General features: G+C 38.1%; 1 protein-coding gene across 1 annotated transcript in view; it reads right to left on the bottom strand.

Moving 5' to 3' along the window:
- Positions 1–7762: 7762 nt before the first annotated feature.
- The window catches only part of LOC143729665 (disks large-associated protein 2-like), a 195001-nt gene continuing 177327 nt past the window's right edge, over positions 7763–25436 (bottom strand). The window contains exons 9-14 of the mRNA XM_077221001.1: positions 17689–18023; positions 14178–14263; positions 13573–13976; positions 12180–12271; positions 10323–10475; positions 7763–7978 (exon numbers count right to left, since the gene is read on the bottom strand). Coding sequence (XP_077077116.1) covers positions 7763–7978; positions 10323–10475; positions 12180–12271; positions 13573–13976; positions 14178–14263; positions 17689–18023 — 1286 coding nt within the window. The remainder of the gene's footprint in view (positions 7979–10322; positions 10476–12179; positions 12272–13572; positions 13977–14177; positions 14264–17688; positions 18024–25436) is intronic.

Here is a 25436-nt window from a genome sequence, read left to right as displayed (position 1 = left end):
AGGGAAACTCAACAGCCGCAAAGAAGAACTTCAAGCACAACATTTCTGAATCCACCTTTAACTGTTATCCACCAGATAATTTCCTCTCAAACTATTTTGACTAATTGTAAAGCGCTGATTGTTTCTCTGTCTATGTGATGCTTTCAATACATTGAGACAAGAATTGAGACAGCATTACAGAGGCACTACAGTATGTAAAAGCACAGCATTACACACTCATCATATCTCACTTCAGCCTTATTCTTCAACAACATTGTGTTTCTTAAAGGGATAGTTCACCCTAAAATGAAAAGTCAATTCATAATCATATCATTTAACCGAATTATTTTGCTGAATATCCTGGCTGCTTTTGTCTTTGCATTGAGGTATGGTGACCCAGACTGTCAAGGTCTAAAAAGGACAAAAATATATTCATGCACTATATTTATGCTCTTAAACATGAAAAGGATATTACATTTTCCATCTGCTTACTTTAACGTCACAGATTAGGTGTGTGTTTGCCGTAACGGCAAAACATTAACCACCATATTATGTTTGTGCCGTTATTGTTATAGTTGTGGTGTGCACACGTTCTTTTACATTTTATAACCGTTTTTAAAACTACATCTGTATCGTTATCATTATGATCCCTGATGTGGACGGGCCTTTACTTCTGTAGGCTTTATATGTTGTTCTCTTCAAAAACACCATTGATTGTTGACATGCAAAAACATATAGAATGAAATGTAAATATATTTCAATGGAATGAAGGATATAGAATGTACTGCATGTTAGCTTGGATATTGTGCTCAAGAGCTTTATTTATTTAAGTCCACGTCATGCTAACAATGAACTAATGCTTCTAACTAAAAGTCCAGAACTGTTTGCAGTAAAAGTTTGCTATTAAAAATATGGTTTCAGGAAATGGTAAATCATTGAACTGTTAATAATAACGGAACTTGTGACCATAGTTAATGATGCTTTTGGGAAATGCACCCCAGTATAGTTGCTAGTGACTGGGTTCGTTCAAAGTGAAATGGCATTTATGTTTTAGAAAATTTTGCTTAAAACCTTCCCATGAGCAAAAATGGCAGATTTCAAATGTTCTAGTCTCAGCCTTAGATGTCACGCCCACGGGCTGTTAGCTGAACGTCTGATGCATATGGCACACAAAAATGGAAAACGCTTTTGTCATCTGATTGATTGAATTTTCCAGGATTTCTGGGAGATGTATTTGTCGCATTCTTTAATGGTTCGCCTTGAAACAAAGCCCTTGTGACAGCAAACCCCCTTATGGAAAAAGAAAGCCATTGTATTACTGTGACAATGAGCGCTTATCAGGATCACTGGATTTTAAAAAGTATGTGAAGTTCACAGAACCATTGTTGCAGTAAACTTGCACAACGTTCTTGAATTGTATTTGGGGGCCCTTAATGGACATGGTGATGGATTTTTTTTTTATTTCAATGCTTTTGTGTCACTCACAAAACCTTTTCGTTCCCTCACAAAACTTTTGCGTTTCCTCAAGAAACTTTGCGTTCGCTCAAGAACTCAAATGTTCCTCGCGGGAATGCAAACATTTTGCTAGGGAACGCAAAGTTTCTCAGGATAGCACATTTGAGAGAGAATGCAAAAGCATTAACAAAATTTTTTATCTTATTTTTATTTATTTATTACCATGTCCCTTGAGGGTCTCCACAGAATTGCACACCCGTCTTTAATTATGAAGACATCGACTTTGCATGTCAATCAGAAGGCCTCTGGGCTGTCCTTGGCCAATGAAAGGAGCTATGGAGTCCAGACCTTCTGATGCCAGTTTGAAAGTCTGGCTACGCAGGACCAACAGTAGTCCTGCACCATTCAAGCAATTGCCATTGAGAGGAATAGAAATATCTCATACTTTTTTGTCTTTTTTAAATCTTCCCAGTTAATGGTCACCATCCTTTTTAAATGAGTGGCCTACAATTTTGCTAAATAACACATTTTGTGTTCAATGGGAAGCAAAAACCAATGGGGTTCTGTTCGACATATGACCATCTCCTCATCTTTACAATTAGTAGATGAAAGTAGATTTTGATTGAACTATCCCTTTCCTTCATTACCATTACCAAATTCATTGTTTTCCCCATTCAACGAATAAGAGTTTACTTAATTTTTTTAATGAGTGCAACGTTAATGACAGTTCCATCTCTTCTTATTTTTTTGTCTTTGCTTGTTTTTTTTTTTTTTTTTTTTTTTTTTTGCAAGAGCAGGGCAGTACATTCACAATGCTTTCTGTTTAAGATGTTGTAAGGCTGCCAGGTAAAGGAAATAGCTAAAAAGCCAGGATTTAGTTGCTGCCTTATAATGCCTTATGAATGTCAGCAACAGTAACGCTAAGAGGATAGACTACCACGTAAGTAAGCAGCCATCTCTGGGATAATTAGGCCTGGAACCAGGGGGGAAAAACCCGGAATCATTTTATGCACAGTTAAAATTTTAGCAGTAAAGGGAAAAATAACTGCAAATGTTGTATTTACAAGTATAAGGTATTGAATCTAATGCTGCGGTTGGTTTATATGTAGTTCACAATTAAGGTGATAAAGAACCTCAAGCCAAATTAGAAATAAAAAGGGGCTTTGTTGCCACCCATCCCACCCCCAAAAAAAGTTTTTATATTCAACAATTCATTTTAGAGACCTCTGAATATTGCACATCCGGGTTTCTGTTCTCGAAGGTGACAAGGCAAATGGGCACATCTTTATGCAAATGCTGGACTGAAAAGTGTGATATACAAAAAACATAACTGTCTAACCTAAAATAAATCTATTTCTTTTCAACAAACCAGTGACCATAAATATGATAATCCGAGATGCATTGAGACACTGTTAAACCTCCCTTTAAAAAAGTCCACAGGTGGTTTATAGTGCTGTGCAGAAAGGAGAGGGGCTTCTACATTTTAGAGTATAAAGCAGCACCATTTACAGTAATATTATTAAAGTTTCTTTTGCACCTTTATATGTCACAGACTACCTTGAGGGTGAATGTTGAAGAAGATTGGTGTTGTAAATAGTTCTCTGTAAATGTTTTTGTGTAGAACTGGTGGTCAGTTAATGAAAGTCAAGCTGTTACTTTATGACTGAATGATATCAAGGCCTTTTTGGGCTGAATGAACTTTAAACCTTAGTCATTGAATAATAGGATTTTTTTTTTCAAATCTCTTGACAGTGCAGTTTAGTCCAGAACAAGATTAAATCTGTTAATCCTGAAACTAAACCTAAATTGAAGTCTAGAAGCAATACCTTCATGCAAATCCCCAAATGCAATAACATCACGAGGATCAAGATCAACATTTCCGTTGGAAATACAAATGTGGATAATTTAAGAAGTAAAACTCTAGTGTACACCTTTTCAAGTAGTAGAAACTTTATAATTTAGTTCGCAAACTAATCTTAATTTTGCTTATTTAAATCTAAACGCCACATAAAGTCAAGTTTAGAGTCATTTTATGTTCGATTGTGGGAATAATGTTGTGTATGAAGTGACTATGCTGTGACATTAGTTTTGTGCCAGTGCTATAAAATACATATTCTGAAAGGAGTGTTATCTGTGCCTATGCTGAGGGCTACACTAGGCTTTGTTCAGACAGGTAGCAAAAATCAGATTTTCTTGGAATCCGATGTTTCCAAACTACAGTATATCCAAATGAGATCTGAAATCAGATTAAAATATTTTGCAATGCACCTGAAGAGTCAGATTACATTTCAAGTATTTTTTTACTATTTGTAGTTACTATTTGTAACTCCTACAGTGTTGCATACTGTATGTCTCTTTCTTTTTCTTTTTCTTTCTTTTTAATTAATTAAGTGACATTCTACGGCGCCCCTAATGGGACATTATATTGGAAATTAGATGGAAAATTTTGATTTCTCAATGCATTCGCAAAAATGTTGCATTTTCTCGCAAAACTTTTGCGTTCCCCCAAAACTTTGTGTTCACCTGCAAAAGCATTGAAATACAGTTTCCTATTCAAAGTGAAACTCAGCACGGCGTCGTAGATTGATGCTATGGGGAATGCTATTAGTGTCCAACGACATTACAATTACGGCACTAGCAGAGTGCCCGCAAGTGGGTGCCTGTTATACACGTCATCCGCTTTTTTGTCTTCGGGAGCTGCTTGTTTGTATACTTGTGTAAGATAAACGCTGGATGTGCTCATTGCGTTGCATTCGCAGTAAGCTCTGTTCTTGCTCTATTCTTTCCTGAGGGATGAGAATATAGCGTTTGCATGGAGTGTGTTTGGCTGGAGGGAATAGGCTGCACTCATGGTGATGCATTCATTGTAAGAAACTCTGTTATTGTTTGAGTCTCTCTAAACAATTTAAGAGTCTAGTGTATGTTCGGAGTGTGTTCAGCTCTTGAGGGAATGTGATGCATTCGCTGTAAGAAGCTCCACCCTGGCTTGACTCTCAAGAGATGAGAGTCTTGAGTTTGATAATGTGGCGGGTCTAATTCTGAGGGATTAAATGCAGAGAGAGTTGAGGTAAGTGTTATTAAGATAATAATAATAATAATAATAATAATAATAATAATATCTGCTTCCTCCGCTGCCCCGCAATTTCCATATTGAGGTAATGAAGGAATTTGTAATAATGGTATCTAGGATGCCCGAGTTGAAGAGCTGCTTAAGAGCTATATCTCTCCTGGTGTTGCATCCTCTGGGAAGGCTCCCACCTTGTCAAAAGAGCGAGTATTTTCAGCTCTCGAGGGGGCGGAATGTGCTCTCTGTTATGAGTCGCTTTGAGGGAGCTCCCCCTCACGGTTCAGGCCCCATGTCTGCTAAAGTAGCAAAATAACAGCTTACATCGTATGTGGGCAGAGTAGAGGCAGATATTGTAAATTAAGTCTGGCTTCCTCCGCTGCTTACCACCTTGCGGCTCTTGGCAAGGCATATGCAAAGACTAGACAGACCTGGGAGGCCCTACACTCCATGAAAAAAAAGATGTTGCAAGTGCTCCATGCCTGCCTTTTGTGGCAGCGGGCTCCTCTGGAGCTTTGATATAAAAGTAACCATTGCTGAAATGGCACAGGAATGGAGCAGGTTTTTGGTTAAAAGAAAAACAGGAATCAGAAACCGCTCTTTCAGTCGCTCGTTTCATAGTGTACACTAAGGGCGTTTTCACATCTGAAAGTCCGCACCAAGGTTCGAACCAAAGTTCACGTTTTGATACATTTTATACTTTCAGAAAGTTTTGGTTTTGGTTTCACACTGCAATTATGTGAGCACACTAAAGAACTTTACGTGACATACTTGCGTCCTGTCGTCATCATCTATGTGGGCTGCATCTTGACATTGGTTTGTAAATGGAAGTGTGTCTGACATCAGCGTGTTGTCAATTCGGCGGGTAACTTTGACAACATGAATGAATAGACGCATATCGTTGCAACTATATTTGAAAAGTGTCTGCATTTTTGTGCGTTTTTTCCAGTTGACTTCTTATTATGTCAACAGACCATACTTCAATTAAAAACCTCGTCTCCTCCTCTCCCCATTTGCTACCACGGCTCATTTTTCCTTAAAGTCCGAACCATACAGAAATGCTTTCACACTAGAAACGAACCAAACCTTTGTTCAGTTTGATCCGGACCGAGACTACCTCTTTTCGTCGGACCAAATTTCATCTGTTTGGTTCGGACCGTGGTCCGGGGTAGGTTTGTCACCTGTAATTTTGATTCGGACCAAACTGAAAAGTCCGGACCAAACAAGGTAGGTGTGAAAGGGCCCTAAGTAGTGCTTGGTTACTAATGCATGCAGGTAAGTTTTTGGCAAGATACTTTCAGCTGGCCCCCAAGGTGAGACTGGTTAATTGTCTCTGGAAGACATCTCTCTTGCTCTACCCTGATATCCTGAAAGGGTATCGAAGGTTGAGCTATATTCTCTCCTATCTTATGGTCTACAGTAAAATGATGCTCCCCTGTGAATGGGTTGCTTAATAAGTTCACCTCTTAAGGGTTGATGCAGGGTGAACTGGGTTAATTAGGGCAGTATAAATTCCCCACTTTTTCCTTCTACTTTTCAACTACGGTTGGGTGTTGAAGTCGGAATGTATGATCATTTTTTGGATGGGTGCTTCATAGGCCTCACTAGTAAGGCCCATGTTCAATACTATAGCTGGTCCTAGAAGAAGTGCCTTAATTCAAGTCAGGGTTTAGCTGCTCTCCCCCAGTGTAATGTTTATTTATTTATTTTTAAAGTAGAGCATAAGCTCCCCTGCAGCCTCCTTGGGGCTAGAGAATGGTGGATGAGAACTATTGGCAAACTGCAGCATGCCTTTCTCTTGTCTGGGACATATCTTCCTTTTGAATGTCCATAAGGGTTGATGCAAGGTGAATGGAGTTATATAGGGCTGTATAGTTTCCCTCCACTATGTTTACCTCCCTTCCCAACTACTGTTGGGTCTTGAAGTAGGGATATAGCTCCGCTTTGGAAGGCTCTACGGTGGCCCTGATTTGACAATGCTAACAAGTAGAGGAAGTTCGCTTGGGGATCTTCTATTGTACCAGGAGTTTTACCACTAGACAGCCAATATGAGTCTTTCTGGATGGGCCCTTATTGATGCTATGACTCCGGCTAAGTAATCCATTGAGTCAACTTATGCTATGTCAAATATGTTTGTGCATATTCAAAGCTTAATGAGGCAGGCATTCCCTCAGCATGATGTAATGGGTATTTGTTCCCCATAGCGTCAATCCAAGAAGCAGTGTTGACCACTTCGAAAGGGCACATCTCAGGTTACAACTGTAACCGTTGTTCTCTGAGAAGGGGAATGAGACACTGCATCTCGTTGCCAGGTCTGCCTGTGCGTCTCCTTCAAACAAAAGAGTTGATGACATGTATTACAGGCACCCTCTTATACTTATGGGTGCTCCGCTAGTGACGTCATGGACTGTCGTCAGCTAATAAAATTGGCGTGTTTGTCACACGTGGTTTCAGACACTGGTCATGCTGATGCCGTGCCCCATAGCGTCAATCCACGATGCAGTGTCTCATTTTCCTTCTCAGGGAACCATGGTTACAGTCATTACCTGAGGCATTTTCCTCCGACATCATATTACAGTAGTCAACATTTGAAGTGGATAAAAAAAGTTAATCAAAGTTGTCCTAAGACAAGAACGGGTATTGTTCAAAATTCATGTATAACTTTGATGAAAGGTTTTGATCCAATTCAAATGTTGACTACTGTATTTCCAACACAAAAGTTTTGCATGTGAATGCAAAGTTTCTCAGGGAAACTCAAAAGTTTAAATGAACACTCTTGAAATATAATTTTACCTCCTATAATTTTTTTTCCATAACCATGTCTATTTAGGGGCTTCATTATATTCATGTAGTGAATAGTGAGTAATTGAACATGTCAGTGGTTTTGGACTCAGTATGTGCATGAATGCGAATATATAAGAATTGTCAAATTGTGTCTTAAACATCTGATGTGGAAACCAAAATGGATTTGTGCGCAGTGTGAACAAAGCCTTAGTTTTGTCCTCTCAAAATACTACAGTGAAATCCAAACTGGGTTGCAGTAGCTGCAGGTTTTGGAGGGCATAGACTGCCATGACCTTTTTGCATTGAGCTCTGTTTGAGGCATATATAAACTCACCACTATTCTCAGCTCAGAGTAGATGATGAGCAGAGGAAGAATATGTGTAACAAATGTGACAATGTGTAAGGGTTGAGGAGTGACATGGAGCAGAATGATGTACCCTGTTGGTCAAGCGCATTGTTGAGGCATAGCATATGTGTGTTTCATAAACGGGTTTGGGCTTCAGGGATGTAGATCTCTATGCTGTCGGCCCGCTCTGTAGCTGAGTTCTGACGGAAAGATGCAGCCCGTTTAGCAGCCAATAGCCTGCGGCGGGCCTCTTGCCTCTGCCGGTCCTGCAGATCCAAGGAGCGCTCACGCATAACAGCTCCGCGACCTTTAGGAGGCCTCTTTGTAACAGGAGGTGGCCATTTTCTTTCCTGTGGAAAAGAAGTTGGGTTCATTACCATTTTATTTTACTATTTACTTGATTTCTTAGAAGTAGTGTAAATGCATACATAATATGGAGGGATTATTGGGTCAGATTGAAAACTAAAAGTCTGAAACTAAAAGTCTTAAACGAAAAATAAAAGTCTAAAGGGAGGAGCTCCCAGTGCTAAGGAACACACTGGCACACCTCTTCAAAGTGAAAGTTGTCGTGCTCTGCCATCCACGTTGGCTGCCACATTAACAATGGCAAAGCCAGAGCTAGCATCTTTGTTGAGACATGTGCTGGAAGTTGAAGTTATCACATTATAAAGTACAGTCCTCGCTCCAGCCCTGCTCACTCGCTCTGTTTGGTTTCATTCCAGTGTGCTCCTTAGCGCTGGGAGCTCCCTCTGCTGTCCATAAGGTGGCTTTGCGCACCAGCCATTTCAAACCCAGCCTCAAGAATTTGGCCTATGCCTCATTATTTGCATACACTCTCAATCCTCAATCTTGCCCGATCCTAAATCCCCAAATTCCCAATCCTAAATCCTAAATGGCTAAATGCCCAATCCTAAATACAAAATGCCCAATCCTAAATACAAAATACCCTATCCTAAATACCAAAATCATTTTCGACTTCGACTTTTAGTTTTCGATTTAGACTTTTAGTTTTAGACTTTTAATTTTCAATCTGACCCAATAATCCCTCAATATACATATATATATATATACACACACACACACACACACACACACACACACACACACACACACACACACACACACACACACACACACACACACACACACACACACACACACACACACACACACACATATTTAGTGTTCTTAAAAGAAGTCTCTTATGCTCACTAAGGCTGCATTTATTTGATTAAAAATACAAAAAGAAACAGTAATATTGTTAAATATCATGACAATTATGAATTGAAAATGTAATTTATTCCTGTGATCAAAGCTGAATTTTTAGCATCATTACTCAAGTCTTCAGTGTCACACGATCCTTCAGAAATCATATGCTTTGCTAATGTCAACGTTGTGGATCGAGTGGCCCAATGTGGCATTGGGGTTATGGTATGGGCAGGCTTATGTTATGGACAACAAACACAGGTGCATTTTATTGATGGCATTTTGAATGCACAGAGATACCGTGACAAGATCCTGAGGCCCATTGTTGTGCCATTCATCCACGACCATCACCTCATGTTGCAGCATGATAATGCACGGCCCCATGTTGCAAGGATCTGTACACAATTCCTGGAGGCTGAAAACATCCCAGTTCTTGCATGGCCAGCATACTCACCGGACCAACATTCCACAGGCCACAATCAACAACCTGATCAACTCTATGCGAAGGAGATATGTTGCACTGCGTGAGGCAAATGGTGGTCACACCAGATACTGACTGGTTTTCAGACCACCCCGGACCCCCCCAATACAGTAAAACGTCACATTTTAGAGTGGCCTTTTATTGTGGCCAGCCTAAGGCACACCTGTGCAATAATCATGCTGTCTAATCAGCATCTTGATATGCCACACCTGTGAGGTGGATGGATTATCTCGGCAAAGGAGAAGTGCTCACTAACACAGATTTAGACAGATTTGTGAACAATATTTGAGAAAAATAGGCCTTTTGTGTAGGCTACGTAGAAAAAGTCATGAAAAATGGGGGCAAAAACAAAAGTGTTGCGTAGGCTACACCCAGAAAAATGCAATCTAGATTTATGTACCTATTCATTATCTCGCTTTTTTATTTTCTGAGCTACTGGCTTAAAAGAGATCATTAATTCAGAATAACCTTTAATTCTGCTGATCAAATGTCCTGTTTATGACTGATCAGTTGCGAATTTTGTGCAGTGTACGTACATACATACAGTAGTCACATTTGAAGTGGCTCAAAACCTTTCATCAAAGTCATGAATTATGAACAATATCATTTTTGTCCTAGGACAACTTTGATTAACTTTTTTAATCCACTTCAAATGTTGACTCCTGTATAATAAGTATATATATATATACATATATTCATTCAGTATCTTTGTATAAAGAGCCACACTTCATTCTGGCACTCTCACACATGGTCCCATATTTTAATGCACACATTCATACATTTTGCTCTCATGCCATACTTTCTAACGCACACATTCTAACATTTTACTCTTATATTTATATTTTTTTAAACACACATTCGCAGCCTACATTTTGTGTATATATTTATATGTATGTGAAAGGAGAATTTAAACTGTGTGAGAGTAGAAATATATGTATGTGAAAGGAGAATGTAAGTGTGTGAGAGTGCCAGAATGAATCATGGCTTGTACAGCCCCTAAAATATACCTTCTTCTCCGGACTCTCCACTATCCTCCACTCATTGCTCTTGATTTGCTGCAGCTCATCAAACTTGGCAGTGACATCATCGATGGAGAGCTGCAGGAGATCCCAAAACCCAGCCAGGTCCTGAGCCGTGGGGCGGGGCATAGCGCTGGGGTCCTGCACAAAACCAGAAACAGACAAATTATATTTCACACACTGACACTCATCACAAACACAAACAACAGTAATAAGTTATGGGCTCAAACCCCATACAGAATCTCGATTATCTTTTTTAAATGATAATAAATTAAATAAGAACAGGGATCACAACAATACATTTTGTTTTTTATTTAGCTTTGCCCTGATAAAGCTATTGTACATATTGGAATATTTGCTATAAGTTGAAGTTCTTAATATATGGTTCTGCGTACTGTGAGCAGTGAATCTGCCCGCTGTTCTTGACAAAAATCCTCAGGGTACAGTAAGTTCTTTTGTGTCTCAGAATGCTCTGCACGTTTGAGCTCTTCCTCGAGATCCAGTCAGGACAATTTAGGGACTCAAACACTATCAATTATCAGAAAAGGATATGAGCACGAGGCGGTACTGATAATGTAAACTTCTGAACAGCATAATTTGGTTAATTTCAGTTATTATTTTGGCTGGTGTTCTGGAGCTTCTTCGGGGTCTTACAAAATAATAAAAGTAAAAAATTATGAGAAAGGGGTGTAAACTTATGACCCCTCAAACAATCAAACTAAATAAGGATCCTGATCCCTGTCTACCCATCACTGTACCAAGTGCCATGAATTAATAAATTACCATGAAAAATCACTAGAGTTCGCTGTAGTCTTGCATCTCTCAGCCAAACTAAATGTTTGACCAGGTCAGGTACACTTTTGACATTAACATTAAAGAAGCACAAAAAAATGAATGATGGATGTGTATTGTTAACCGACAGTGTTATGTATACACAGAGTAAATATAATTATTTTCTGTAAAATCAATGATCGATTGAACCATTTCTCAGTTGTGAACACAGTGTTTGCTATATTTATTCTGGCTACATCCTCTCTTCTCATTTTATAATACTAAGCTAAACCATTCAGTCTCCTGGACGCTCACACTAGAGAGGACAAGCTGGTCTCAGCCTGTCCATGTGAATGTATTACAACATCCATCATTTCACAATCTCCAGAGAGAAAGAGAGAAAGTGAGAGACAAAAACAATCACTGACCACTAAACAAACCCTTTAAAGTGTCATTCAACCCACCAACTACCAATTAACTTCAGGATCTTTTACTCTAACGCATCTTGAAAAGGGTTAAAGCTTCTCTCAGGCTAAAATTACATTTAGTGGAGTTGACACTGCAACTAATCATTGTGTAATTCTGTCAACTATCTTAGAAAACAATTTTAAACAGTATTTTGTATTGTTTATCACTACAAAATTAACAATAAAAATACATTTAATTGATAAGCAAAAATGCACAAGATATTATACATCAGAATTCTGAAATAAAATAATTTTTTTATTTTTTATTTTATTACAGTTAACGACAAAAAATACATGAGGGAAAATTACTTAACATAATAAAGTCTTGCACTATTTTTCTTCTCAAATATTTTAGAAAACAATTTTAAACAGTATTTTGTCTTGTTTATCAGTAAAACAAATATCACAAATAAAAATACAGTTACTTGATAAGCAAAAATCCACAAAATATTATACATCAGAATTCTGAAATAAATAAATTGAGAAACTACCTGTCAAAGAGGCATCCTGAATCTTTCATGACAGAACTGGTGCATGGCTGATGCATTTCATGATGCAAAGGGAGCATTAATGTATATCTCATGGGGATCTTAGAAATGCCACATACCAGATTTTGCTGACACAACCAGTAAAACTGCTGGAATTTCTGGGACATGAGGAGGTGAGCACTGCCCACAGCACTCCGGATCTTTCCAAGAACTAAAAGACATTGAGAAAAATTGAGAAAAAAAAATTTGGTTATACAATTTATATATGCACACATTTTGTCTAAATTGTCTTTGATAAATATATAATTTAGATCTAAGAACTGTTTAGACCAAAATGTTATGAGGTGGTGATTTCGTATGAATTCGGATGATTTTTTAGAAAAAAGTAAGGATGAAGCTCCACCCCTAAAAATAAACGTCAGTGAGGCATTAAGGCCAGCCTCATTTTCCGCATTGCACAGTCGGTTTTGGACAGCTTTCAAAGTATACTCAACCGCGGATAGTTGCAGATCGACGATTTTTACACATGCACAGTACAATTATTTTTTTATACTCTACCAGACATCAGAGAGCAGCACTGAGTCGTGTCATTTACAGGACATTTGCTCAGAAGGATAGAGGAAGAAAAGTAGAAGATCTGCCATTGCATGCAAAGTTTAGAACAATAACCAAAACAAAAACAATGGAGAAGGATATGTTGCTTTGGCGACAGTTCTTGGAAGAAGGAAGCGCCAGAGATGGTCTTTAGTGGGAGATACGAGGGTCCGTGGCTCTACCATTGGAAATAACGTAACGGCTAAATTGGATCAAGTGTGCCTTGATACCCAATGGCATTACAGCCTTGCTGTCATTGAATTTTATTCAGGGTTGTGTGACAGTAAATTACTGTTTGCGGATTCCATAGAAATTAATGAGAAGTTCCGTAAACTGAATCATACCTGTCGTACAATTGCCTGTGACTTTTTTTTATAAAACATAATTTTCTGGTGTAAACTCTAAAAATAAATCAATCCAAAACAAAAGTTTAAGAGCAAACATGTTGAAGATAGCTGATGGGCTGTCGATTCATGAAATTATAAGCTATTTCCTCACAAAAGCGGTTTATTCAGCGTACTGAATCCACTCCTCCATTGACATGCGGCCTCTTGTCTCCTTCCCTGCATGTCGCAGAGTTAGCAGGCGTTATGCTTTTTTCGACTAAGGTTGCAGGTTATGGCTTTTTCTACACTCTTCTTCGACTACTGCACAGTTCATCACAACTCTGCGTATTGCCACTTAATGGACTCTTCAGTCTCAACAGTCACCTTGCAGATACACCTATACCTCCTTGGAGCATGGACGACAGAGGTAAACTTTGGGTTTAAGCAGATCGAATGAAAATGAACAAATGAGATGGTACGAACTCATACGAATTAGCCACCAATTCACCGACACGTAAAATAGTTATGAACTGCCATGAGATAGTGTTGTTTTCGACTTAATATCTGTTTCTTGGATGTCCTGCACACTCACTCTCCTCCGACAAGTCGTGCTCCTCCGCCTCGCGCTCCATATCTTTGCACCATCCCTCCAAACGTTTGGTCTCGCTGTGCAGAAGCTGCATGAACCAGCTGCCATCGCGGCGGAGCGGTGACACACGTCCAGATTCGGCTGTTTCATGAGCGGGTTCGACCAGCCAGGGTTCGGGCTGTGGGCTGGGTGGCCCGCTGGAGGGCCGGTAGTCCTCACGGTAGCTGAAGAGGCCCTGTGTGCGTACGGTGCGAACCACGTTGTATTGTGTGGGTGTACTGGGTTCAGAATGCCGCTGAAATCCTCCAAACTGCAGACTCTTGTCTTCGGTCGATGGAAACCCCTCCAGCTCCAAATCAGCCTGAACTGCCGTCGTCACACTGTTGGACCGCTTAAAGCGCCCAAGTCTGAAAGTGCACATAAGAATGACAATATTGACAGCAGTTTGTGTAGGCTACACCCAGAAAAATGCAATCTAGATTTATGTACCTATTCATTATCTCCCTTTTTTATTTTCTGAGCTACTGGCTTAAAAGGGATCATTAATTCAGAATAACCTTTAATTCTGCGGATCAAATGTCCTGTTTATGACTGATCAGTAGACTTACCTCCTCTCATCCTCTACCTGGATACCCACGGACTGATACTGCGGGAGACCTTTAGTATCTGTCTCAGAATCTGTGGCCGCTTCCACCTGAAGAATGAATAAGCAAAGGAAGAGATAAAAAAGGAGCACATATGATAATATATATATATATATATATATATATATATATATATATATATATATATATATATATACACATGCTATTAGTATCTGAGGTGAACCAGAGAAGAACAATATAGCTGCAAGCTGCAATTACGGGACAAAGCACATCACTAAGATCATGTACACTGGATTAAGCAGGATCCAGTGAAATAAAGCACCATGTTTAGCACCATGTTATGCCAATTATTGCAAAGATTGCAGATTTAACAATAATAATTTATGACAAGTAATCCCCCCCCCCCCTCCTCCCTCCTCCCTCCTCCCTCCTCCTTCCTCCATGTGTTCTCATGTTATGTTTCAATTCAATATGCCAAAGCATTGGAAAACCTAAACGTAGGTTATAAACGAACCACACCACAATCGCATTACTTCAACGTCACCATCACTGAACTTCCAACAACTCTTTTAATCTTTATTTAAAAAACAATTCTCCTGAAACATTTAGACAAATAAGACTGTAAATGCAGGCTAGTGAGTAGATGAGTTTCCCTCTTTGCTGTGATGATGTTTAATGTCCCAGAGGAACCTCTGTAGTCCCTTTTACTGTGGCTACCTGTGAGCAACAACCTTTTAAAAACACATAAAAGCTTTTAAAATCAACATATTTCACGAATTTAACCAACAAACAACAACAACAACAACAAAAATCCCACTGGTTTTGGGACAAAAGTGCAAAAATATTATGCAAATAGATGTATGCTCATTCCTGCAGCACTCTATATCCAAGCCACTGGTAAAATACAGCACTTTACAATAAAATCCAAAATGGCTGACAAGAAAAACGGCCAACGTTTGAGCACCTTGGAATATCATTCTCTGTACCATTCACAAGGTTCTGAATTTTACGCCATATAACAAATGCGTCTCTCACCAAATGTTTTATTAAATCAAAAATATTTAAAAACTTTTGATTAATATGGTCTCAAGATTATTTCTAACACATTTGAAAAAGATCAGATGTAGGGTATAGAAGTTTCAAATATCTAATTGGCGGAAAATCTATTTGGGTGGAAATTTAAACCACTTGTATGACTGATGGCATGAACTGAAGGATTCAGAGAAAAACAAAACAAAAATGATATTCCTAATGGTTTTAAGATCAATCTGCTGTTCCAAACTTGCTGTCATATTGGCCTAAGTCCTCTTAAAGGTGCTCTAAGCGATCTTGGATGACGTCACTTCTTGTTGACGTTCGAAGTATTGTCAAACAAAACGGAGGCTAGCTAGACCCTCCCTCCTCCTCATCCGCGCACTAACCCCCCAAACCCCACCCCCAAATCCTTCTTGTCGGTTATTGGCTGGAACAGTTTGTTATGTTTCGTGGTAAGGGTTAGCCCAGTTTGTTTTTGTTGCGGTTTGTGGAGCATGGGGTGTCTGCAAAGACCACGTTTTTTTTACAGTGTGTTCAGGGGACAGGCAGCTAGCGGATAGTGAGGAGATGTTTGCTGTATGTGACAAAAAATGTTTTGGCCTAAAAAACGTGTGACATCTCTTAGAGCACATTTAAGTGTTGAACAATATGGTTCTAGGAACTGTCAGTCAGAACGATAAGTACAAAACTAACAGATAATAGTTTCACACCTTCAGTGAGTAATATTGAAAGTGTCAAGGCAATACTTACAACATAATACAATACTGCTATATACAATATCCTGTGGGTGGCATGAACACATTAGCACAGACCCAGATGAGAAAACAACAGCTTGCTTAGAGGCACACATATGAGACTTTCCAGCTGTCATTTCACAAACAATTTGCTATCACAAGCAATTTAAAGCACACTTACTGTAAGGACAGCCCCTAAAGCAGCCTGATCAAGAGCCCAATGGAAACGGGGATTCAAGTAACCAGTCACAGTTTATTAATGTTCACATTACTATCCTAGACTGCAACCAATCACTAAAGACATGGTTTATTGTTTAGTAAAAGTCTTTCATATACTCTATCACCTTCCTCTGATTGTATATATATCCCTTTTGCTGGTTATTAGTTCTGGTGGTGACAGATATTTTCCTCAACATCCAGAGTAATGAATCCCTCAGAATTGCACCATGAACATACAGAGATGTATTTTAAACAAGTTCAAAGTCTTCTGGAGGTTTATGACTTATTGATGCATTTTCTGTCTTGTGCTACAGCTAGTGGTGTAAACATTGAAGTCTTCTCTTGTCTCTTGGTGAAAATCAGCTAAAGTCACTAAAACGCATCTATAAATTTCAAATTAGTTTTCATCCCAAGGCGTCTATTACTGGAACTGTTTGGAATATGATTATAGTTTAATACTTTTATCTTCCTGTCAAATGTTTTTGTTGAGAAATGGTTAGGTTTAGGGAAACAGAGTTGTGTTAGACACTCAAAAATGTTCATATATAAAGGGATAGTTCACCCAAAAATTACTCCTTCTCATATTGTTCAAAACCAATATGACTTTTGTTCATCTTCAAAAGACAAATGGAGAATTTTTTTAATGAAACCCGAGAGATTTCTGTCCTTCCATTGAATGCAACCAAGTCCATATAAATGGAGCGGTTTAACCCAAATCTTCTGATGATTTAATTTAATAAAAGCCTAAATAAAATCTGTTCATAAAATCTGTGTCTCTTCAAAAGTCATCAAATAAACCGCTCAATTTATATGGATTGCTTTTATGATCTCTTTAAGTGTCAGTTTTTGTGTAATGGATTCTCAATGGAGGGACAGAAATCTCTTAGATTGTTCTGAATATGAACAAAATCATTGAGTGACATGAGGTTGAGTAATTCATGACAGAATTAATTTTTTTGGATGAACTAACCCTTTAATTATATAAATGTAAAAAAAAAAAATCAACTTGAAAATCATACCTCAAAATACTGTATGACAATAGAACGGGTTGGTGGTTCGCTAGATCAAATTTAGAGCCTTGTTTGTATTAGTTAAGTGAGCATTGGAAGTCTTAACGGATGGGTGGTTTGGGTTCTGGATTCAGCTTAATAAGTCATTCCAACCTTCGTGGATTTGGTTGTTAATGATGCAAACTTTATAGGTGTAATATTTTCTTCATCTCCACAGCTGCGTTCTCCGTTTGGTTGTTGGTCATGTGTAGGAAAAAGCCCACAGAGAGAAGCATCATCATTAATCTGTGTTGTTAAGGGTCAGTCTGCAGTCTCGTCTTCTCTGCCACAGAATCTGGCGATATGAGGAGACTTTGTGTGCACTTTCTGGGTGGGTGAGTCACAGTCTGAATGCTGTCGGCTATTTTTGGATTGGAGGCTAACAACACAAAGCCATTGGATTTACAAAGAGGCAGATTTTTACAGAGAAAGAGCGGATTTTAATGACAATAACCTGAAACCTTGAGGGAGGTTTACCTGAATCCCGATGGAAGAGCGTGGAGTCTTGAGGTATTCCTCTGCTTTGGACACCAGGATGGCCTTATCGCAGGTTTGAACAGAGCTGTAGCTCCCTGCAGACGTGAGGCGCTTGGAAGCCGTCTCCATTGCTAGGGTCACTGCTTTAGCGCTGTCCAGACTGTCGGTGGAGTTGTAGATGACCCGTCCGACGCGTGGCTGCCGGCCCTCGTGGTACGCGTCCTGCATCGACTCTGTGCTGCTTTGGGCTGTTACGGAAATCACCGGCTTAGTGGTGGAACGAGGAGGAACAGGTGGAGGAGACTTCTTGTAGCCAGGTGTATATGTCACTACCGCTATAAAGGAATAGATGAACGATATGTTAGGCTTGAGGGTGTGGTAGATGTTTAATTTAAACCATTTTAAAGCTACTATAACTTTGGAATGATAGATGCTGTGACATCAACAGACATAAAAAAAACTGTCGCCAAAAAAAGCTGACTGTGTTTGGGACAAAAAGTTGTACTTAAGGGATAGTTCATCCAAAAATGAAAATTAGCTCATGATTTACCCTCAAGTCATCCTAGGTGTATATGACATTCTTCTTTCAGACTAATATAATCAGAGTTATACTAAAAAATGTCCTGGCTCTTCCAAGCTTTATAATGGCAGTGAATAGCCGTTTCTGTTTTGAAGTCCATAAAAGTGCATCTATCCATCATAACAGTGCTCCACGCTGCTCTGGGGGTTAATAAAGGCCGTTGCGATGCGTTTGTGTAAGAAAAATATTAATATTTAAAAATGTATAAAGTAAAATAAATAGCTTCCGGCCAAATAAACATACGGATACAACTTAAGTCTAAAGTGCAACTTATGCGAGTAATGCGCCGTACTGCTGATGTTTACGCTACGCCATGATACACTATGCTACTTCCGACGGCACAAGTTGTGTAAGTTGCGCTATAGGTGTAAGTAGACTGTATATGGCCGGAAGCAAGATTTTGACTTTGTAATTTCTTAAATATGAATATTTTTCTTACACAAACACATCGCTTCATTTCAGAAGGGCTTTATTAACCCCTCAGAGCCGTGTGCAGTTCGTTTATGATGGATGGATGCACTTTTATGGACTTCAGAACAGAAACAGCAATTCAATGCCATAATAAAGCTTGGAAGAGACAGGACGTTTTTTAATATAACTCTGATTCTATTCGTCTGAAAGTCATATACACCTAGGGTGATTAAGGGTGAGGAATTCATGGGCTGATTTTCATATTTGGGTGAACAATCCCTTTAAACACACTACAAAGACTCCAGCCAGCAGTCAACTGTGTACTGGTTTGCTACAACAGTATCCTATTGCAGAGCCGCAGCAATATATGTCACAGCCGTTTCAGGACAGCATTGCCAGGCCAGCGGTCTCAAACTGGAAGTTAGGGTTGAGGTTATAGCCTCATTAAAGTTAGGGTTAGAGGTGGGGTGGGATTAGGCATTTGCTTCCGGTCTGAGACTGTTGGCCTGGCACTGCTGGCACCGCTGTCCTGAAACTGCTGTCACATATGGCGATGCGGCTCACCAGTTGGACATTTGCTAAGCTGAACAGCCAGTGAGAGTGATCTGTCTTACCGACTGCCGGACGTCGATTCAACGTGCTCAAACTGCCATAAAGCCGCCGACATGCATATGTCTAACTAATCGGAATGGTGAGGAACACAACCGCGAAACCTGAGCTGACAGATGCTCAGTGACGGCCCGACGTTGGCCGGTGGTCAGCTTGGTGTGTCATGGTGCTCTTCGTTCCAAATTTTTTGTTTTGTTGACTTAATCGGAATGGTATGGAACTTGATAAAAGTTTTGCCACTTAAACACACAAAGAAAATCATGGAGATGATTCGAAAAGGTTAAATGGTCCTGAAAAAAATAGTCAAAAGTGACCGCATTGGAAATAAATGGGAGATGAATTTCATCTAGTGAAATCTATTGGTACTACGACCATACAAAATCTTACTGAAAGCTAATTTTTTTTTAGATATTAAGCTCAAATTTGGAACACAACTTGTTTAGATTTGATTTTCATGCAGTTTTAGAATAAAACGTGTTTTTGAAAATATAGATTTCATAGAAAAATTTAAAATAGTATTTTTGTGCATTTTTCATAATAAAAAAATGACATAAAAAATTCTGTAACTTTTTTTAAGTTCAATTTTTTAAACTTTTTTCATAATAATTTGCCACGTGTCGACTTTAAAAAGAGATCAAACTTAAAAGGATAGTTCACCCAAAAATGAAAATTCTGTCAGTAATTAGGCAAGGCAAGGCAAGTTTATTTATATAGCACATTTCATACACAATGGTAATTCAAAGTGCTTTACATAGAAGAAATTAAAATAATCAAAAGAAATCAGAATAATTAAAACAGTTTAGAATAAAAGATAAAATACAGAAATCAGAATAATTAAAACATAAAATAAAATACAGTGCAAACAGTCGGACGAACAGTGGCACAGTGCTCATTCAGTAAATGCACAGCTAAACAGATGTGTTTTGAGTCTGGATTTGAATGTGACTACTGTAGGAGCACATCTGATCTCTTCTGGAAGCTGGTTCCAGCTGCGGCTGGCATAGTAGCTAAAAGCAGACTCGCCATGCTTAGAGTGAACCCTTGGTATTTCTAGCCGATGTGATCCTAATGATCTGAGTGATCTGTTGGGTTTATATTCAGTGAGCATATCTGCAATGTATTGAGGTCCTAGGCCATTGAATGATTTATATACCAGTAATAATACTTTAAAATCAATCCTAAATGTAACTGGCAGCCAGTGTAAAGACCTGAGGACTGGTGTGATGTGTTCATATTTTCTGGTTCTGCTCAGAATCCTAGCAGCAGCGTTCTGTATGAGCTGCAACTGTCTTATGGTCTTTTTGGGAAGGCCAGTGAGAAGTCCATTACAATAATCCACCCTACTGGTGATGAAAGCATGCACAAGTTTTTCTAAGTCTTGACTGGAAACAAAGCATCTAATTCTTGCAATATTTTTCAGGTGATAATATGCTGATTTAGTTATTGCTTTGACATGACTACTGAAACTAAGGTCTGACTCTAGAGACACACCCAGATTCCTGACTTGATTTTTAGTTGTTTTTACTAAAAAACAACTAAATTACTCACCCTCATGTTATTCCAACCCCGTAAGACTATTGTTCATCTTCGGAACACAAATTAAGATATTTTTGATTAAATCTGAGAGCTGGATCAATCCTCCATAGGCTTCTATGGAGAGCCAGCTCTCAGATTTAATCAAAAATATCTTAATTTGTGTTCCGAAGATGACCGAAAGTCTTACGGGGTTGGAACAACATTAGGGTGAGTAATTACTGACAGAATTTTAATTTTTGGGTGAACTATCCCTTTAAGTCTGTGCTTTAAAGCATTCAAGATTTACGACAGTTTAAGTTGTAAATTTATTTTTTTAGGTCTATGCTCAAAACGTGAATAAATCGATTATAGATACAATGTAAATATAATTTAGTACCATGAAATCCCCTAAAATACAAAATATTAAATACAAAACTTTATCAAACTAAAATATAGTACATTCCTTTCATTGAAATAATAATCAAAAAAAAAAATTCTTGTCATTTTTGACCGCCATGCGAAGAGCACCAGAGGGTTAAAACTACAAGTTAATTATAGAGGAACATTGTTTTGGTAATTACATGAGTTGTACTTTGGCTCAGCTATTATGCAAGGATGAATCTGATAGCTTGAGGTGCACCCATGGATACAGATGATAATTGTATAAAAAGTGATAAGTTGACTTAACTTAAAAAAGTAACCTGTTGCCTTAAAATTAAGTAAATAAACTTCATGCGTATTGAAAAAATCAAGTTATCTGAACTTTTTTTTCGATTACACATGAAGTTTTTTTTTTACTTAATAATTTGGAAGCAACAGGTTTCTTGACTTTTTTAGCCGTCAACTTATCACTTTTTTCAGAGTGAGAATGTCACTATACGACATCAAATCTATCTTCAATCTCTCATTTGAAAGCCACGTGTCTAGTATCTGTAAAAGCGCATTTTTCCATCTTAAAAATATATCTAAATTACGTATATTGTCATATGCTCTCATTGACAAATGCGGAACAATTAGTTCATGCGTTCATGACCTCAAGGTTAGATTATTGTAATGCTCTACTGGGTGGTTGCCCTGCACGCTTAATAAACAAACTACAGCTGGTCCAAAACGCAGCCGTTAGAGTTTTTACCAGAACCAGGAAGTATGACCATATTAGCCCGGTTCTGTCAACACTGCATTGGCTCCCTATTAAACATCGTATACATTTTAAAATATTGCTGGCTACTTACAAAGCACTAAATGGTTTAGCTCCACAGTACTTGAGTGAGCTCTTAACCCATTATAGTCCTTCAAGGCTATTGCGATCTCAAAATTCTGGCCAGTTGATAATACCTAGAATATCAAAATCAACTGCTGGCGGTAGATCCTTTTCCAAAACTTTGGAACAATCTTCCTAACATTGTCCGGGAAGCGAACACAGTCTGTCAGTTCAAATCTAGACTAAAAACACATCTCTTTGGCTTAACATACACATAACACATTATAGATTGCTATAATTCAATGTTAGGCTGCATAGTTTAGATCACGACGACAACGCATCCCTGAAGTGCCAGCCTCATCAACACTGTGAAGGCCTCATGGACACCTCAACAAACTCATCTCCATACCGGCGTGATGACCCCGACCCCTAACCAGATGAACTGGATAAATATTGTGAAAGTTCTGATCCAATCTGACTTCTGACCTATTATGCCGCCTAAATCATAATCATATACTGTTCGTTTGTTGGCCAAAGGAGGACTGGCCCCCCGACTGAGCCTGGGTTCTCCCAAGGTTTTTTTCTCCATTCTATCACCTGATGGAGTTTTGGTTCCTTGCCACTGTCGCCTTTTTTTCGCCTTCATTCGCCATTGGCTTTTGGCTTGCTTAGTTGGGGACATTTAACATTTAATTTTGAATTTAACAATACTATTACAACTTTACTTTCCTGTTATCTCTGTAAAGCTGCTTTGAAACAATTTGTATTGTAAAAGCGCTATATAAATAAAGGTGACTTGACTTGACTTGACTCAAAACTATCTTAATAACGGAAGCTGGAAATCTGAAAAATATGTCTTATGAGTAGGTAAGTAGCTTATATGTCATTGTTGTTTGGACTTAAAATCAATTGTTTTAAAATTGTAAACATTAAAAAAGTTTGGCAACACTGACATTAGGCATATCAATTGATATTCATATCAGATAATGGTGGAAACTAGAACTTGGTGAGACTATTTATAGGCAAATGCAACAAAGATGGAACTGGTTTAGGCATTGTTAGCAACATAAACATTGTTTTGTGGACCTAGTCAATGTACAGCAATTATGATACTATACAAACTATGTTTATATGTGTTTTATTACTGGTACTGTCGTTTTCCCTTTTTGCTTGCATACTCTTTGTGGTTCAAGGTTCAGTTTTTGTGGCTTCAAACGACTTGCACTGCAGAGCTTTAATGGCTTTAGCATGACAACATCACAAGCTGGATAGCTTTTGAAAATGGAATAATGTGTATAATGAGAAAATTGGACATTCCAGTGCTTGAAGTGACTTGGTACTCTCTTGTGTTCACAGGATTTAAGAGATGTTTCGAGTTGGGCAATACACCGTGAATTAAAAGTATTTGTTTGTCAAATGTATCTCAAAAACCTTGAATATGTTCAAAATATAAATAAGGGGCATGTATTTAAATTAGAGCGGTCAATAAACTGAGCTATAATTAATCCGTTTTTTTTTCCTTTTGCAGTTACAGTAACATTATTACTGATGCATTCAAATGATAAAAAGTGAAAGATTTACAAAGGATTTCTACTGCTGATGAATTCTGTTTTTTTAAAACTATCAAACACTCCTGAAAAACATTTCTACAAAAATATTAAGCAGCTGTCTGCAACATTGATAATAATAAGAAATATTTATTGTGCACTAAATCAACATATTAGAATGAATTCTGAACTTTTGAATGGTAGTTATTTTCCTCTAATTCTTCTGATTGAACCTGAATATTTTCCTTAATATTTATTATTTATATATTTAAATATAATATTTATTACATTTCATGATTATCCATGTATATGTCTTTCTAATTGTTATGTATACTCAATTTAATTTATGTAATTTTTTGGTGACAGTAAATTACTAAATTTGGTTCTCAATCAATTGAATGATTTTATGTGATGTTTAAAGTTGGGCAATACAGTGTGCATTAAAAGCATATTAGAAAACATACTTCTCTTATACTGACAGCCCTATTCTTTGTTTAGCCAATCAAACGACTTTGAAATGCTTTCTGTCTGTCAGTCATTTTATGAATTGGATGAAAGGAGGAAGCAGAGTGTGTGGATCATTCAAGTTTAATGCCATATGCAACTTCATTATAGCAGTTGTCAGTTTATTCTCAGTATTTTGTCACTATTTTGCAAGTTTCAAATCAAGAATCAAGTCGCTCTGACCTCAAACAAGATAAAACACTTTTTAAAAAGCATATTTTTAAGAAAGGAATTGCAGACCTACAGTGTGACTCTTCAGCACCTGCAGGGTGCTTGCATTTTGACAAAATGTCAAAATGCCTTACTGTGCTTAAATGTAGCAAGTACAAAACAATCTACACATGACATGCCAATCAAAAGCATAGGCTGCAAATAGCACACTATTATAAAACTGCTCAATGAGTCATAGACTGAAGGGAAAATGTGGGAGAGAGACGTGTGATTCATACAGAGGAGTAAAGCGATTTCAAATATAGAATGTAGGGTTGTATAAGAGAGGAACACAATAATCCATTCATGACCTGTTGAATTGATGCTACGTGTCATAATTCATTCTGTCATCAGCATGTCGAACTCTTCATCAGCTGTGATTAAATATAAAAACTCCCAGAGCAACAGAATATGACTCATCTCTGCAACCAACTCTCTGAAAGCGTGTAAGACTTAAAACTGAACTGTGCAATTTTTTGATTGTTAAAATACTGTCTCCTATCGCAGCTATATGCAGAGAAAACCATACTGACACACAAATACCAAATATAGAATATAAAGCAGAGTCCAATTTTTTTTTTTACACTGTTGTTTGGTGACAGTAGTGCCCCAGATTGTACACACTTCAAATTACCAATACCTTTGGCAATATAGTGTACATGTGGGAAAATGTATTTCATTCCGAGAGAAACCTGACAGAAACTCACAATGGTGTGAGTAAGGTCCCCACTTTACTGACTGGCTGTAAACTTATGAATTTGCATCTATAACCAGAAAATACTGCAGGCAAAAGCAGAGTAGGTAAGATTTTTGGAGTTTTTAGGTTTTATAAAGGTTGTAAAGGCCTTTTCCCCATCTCTCTGAGAAATCAACGTCTTGATAGCTTGTAAAAGCAGTTTCATTTGCCCAGTTTTCTCTCAGAATGCCCAGTGAGAGGCTGGTGACTGATCTGGTGTCTTGGCAACAGTTATCTTGGGAGTATCAAATGCCACACAGGTGCTAAACACAAAAACAAACATAATATGCATGATCAAAACCACGAACCATTAGAACAGAATGTTTTTTTTAGTACATTTATTAAAAACAATATATATAAAATATACTATTTGTTCTATTTATTCATTGATTTATGCCTTTTTATCAAACATGATGTGAAGAAGCATGAGTGAAG

The sequence above is a fragment of the Siphateles boraxobius genome, unplaced genomic scaffold (assembly GCF_051911475.1).
Source record: "Siphateles boraxobius isolate OS27281-9 unplaced genomic scaffold, OSU_SipBor_1 8, whole genome shotgun sequence".
In the NCBI taxonomy this organism is placed as follows: Eukaryota; Metazoa; Chordata; class Actinopteri; order Cypriniformes; family Leuciscidae; genus Siphateles; species Siphateles boraxobius.
The sequence above is the reverse complement of the archived record's forward strand: the minus strand, read 5'-3'. Positions and strand labels throughout refer to the sequence as shown.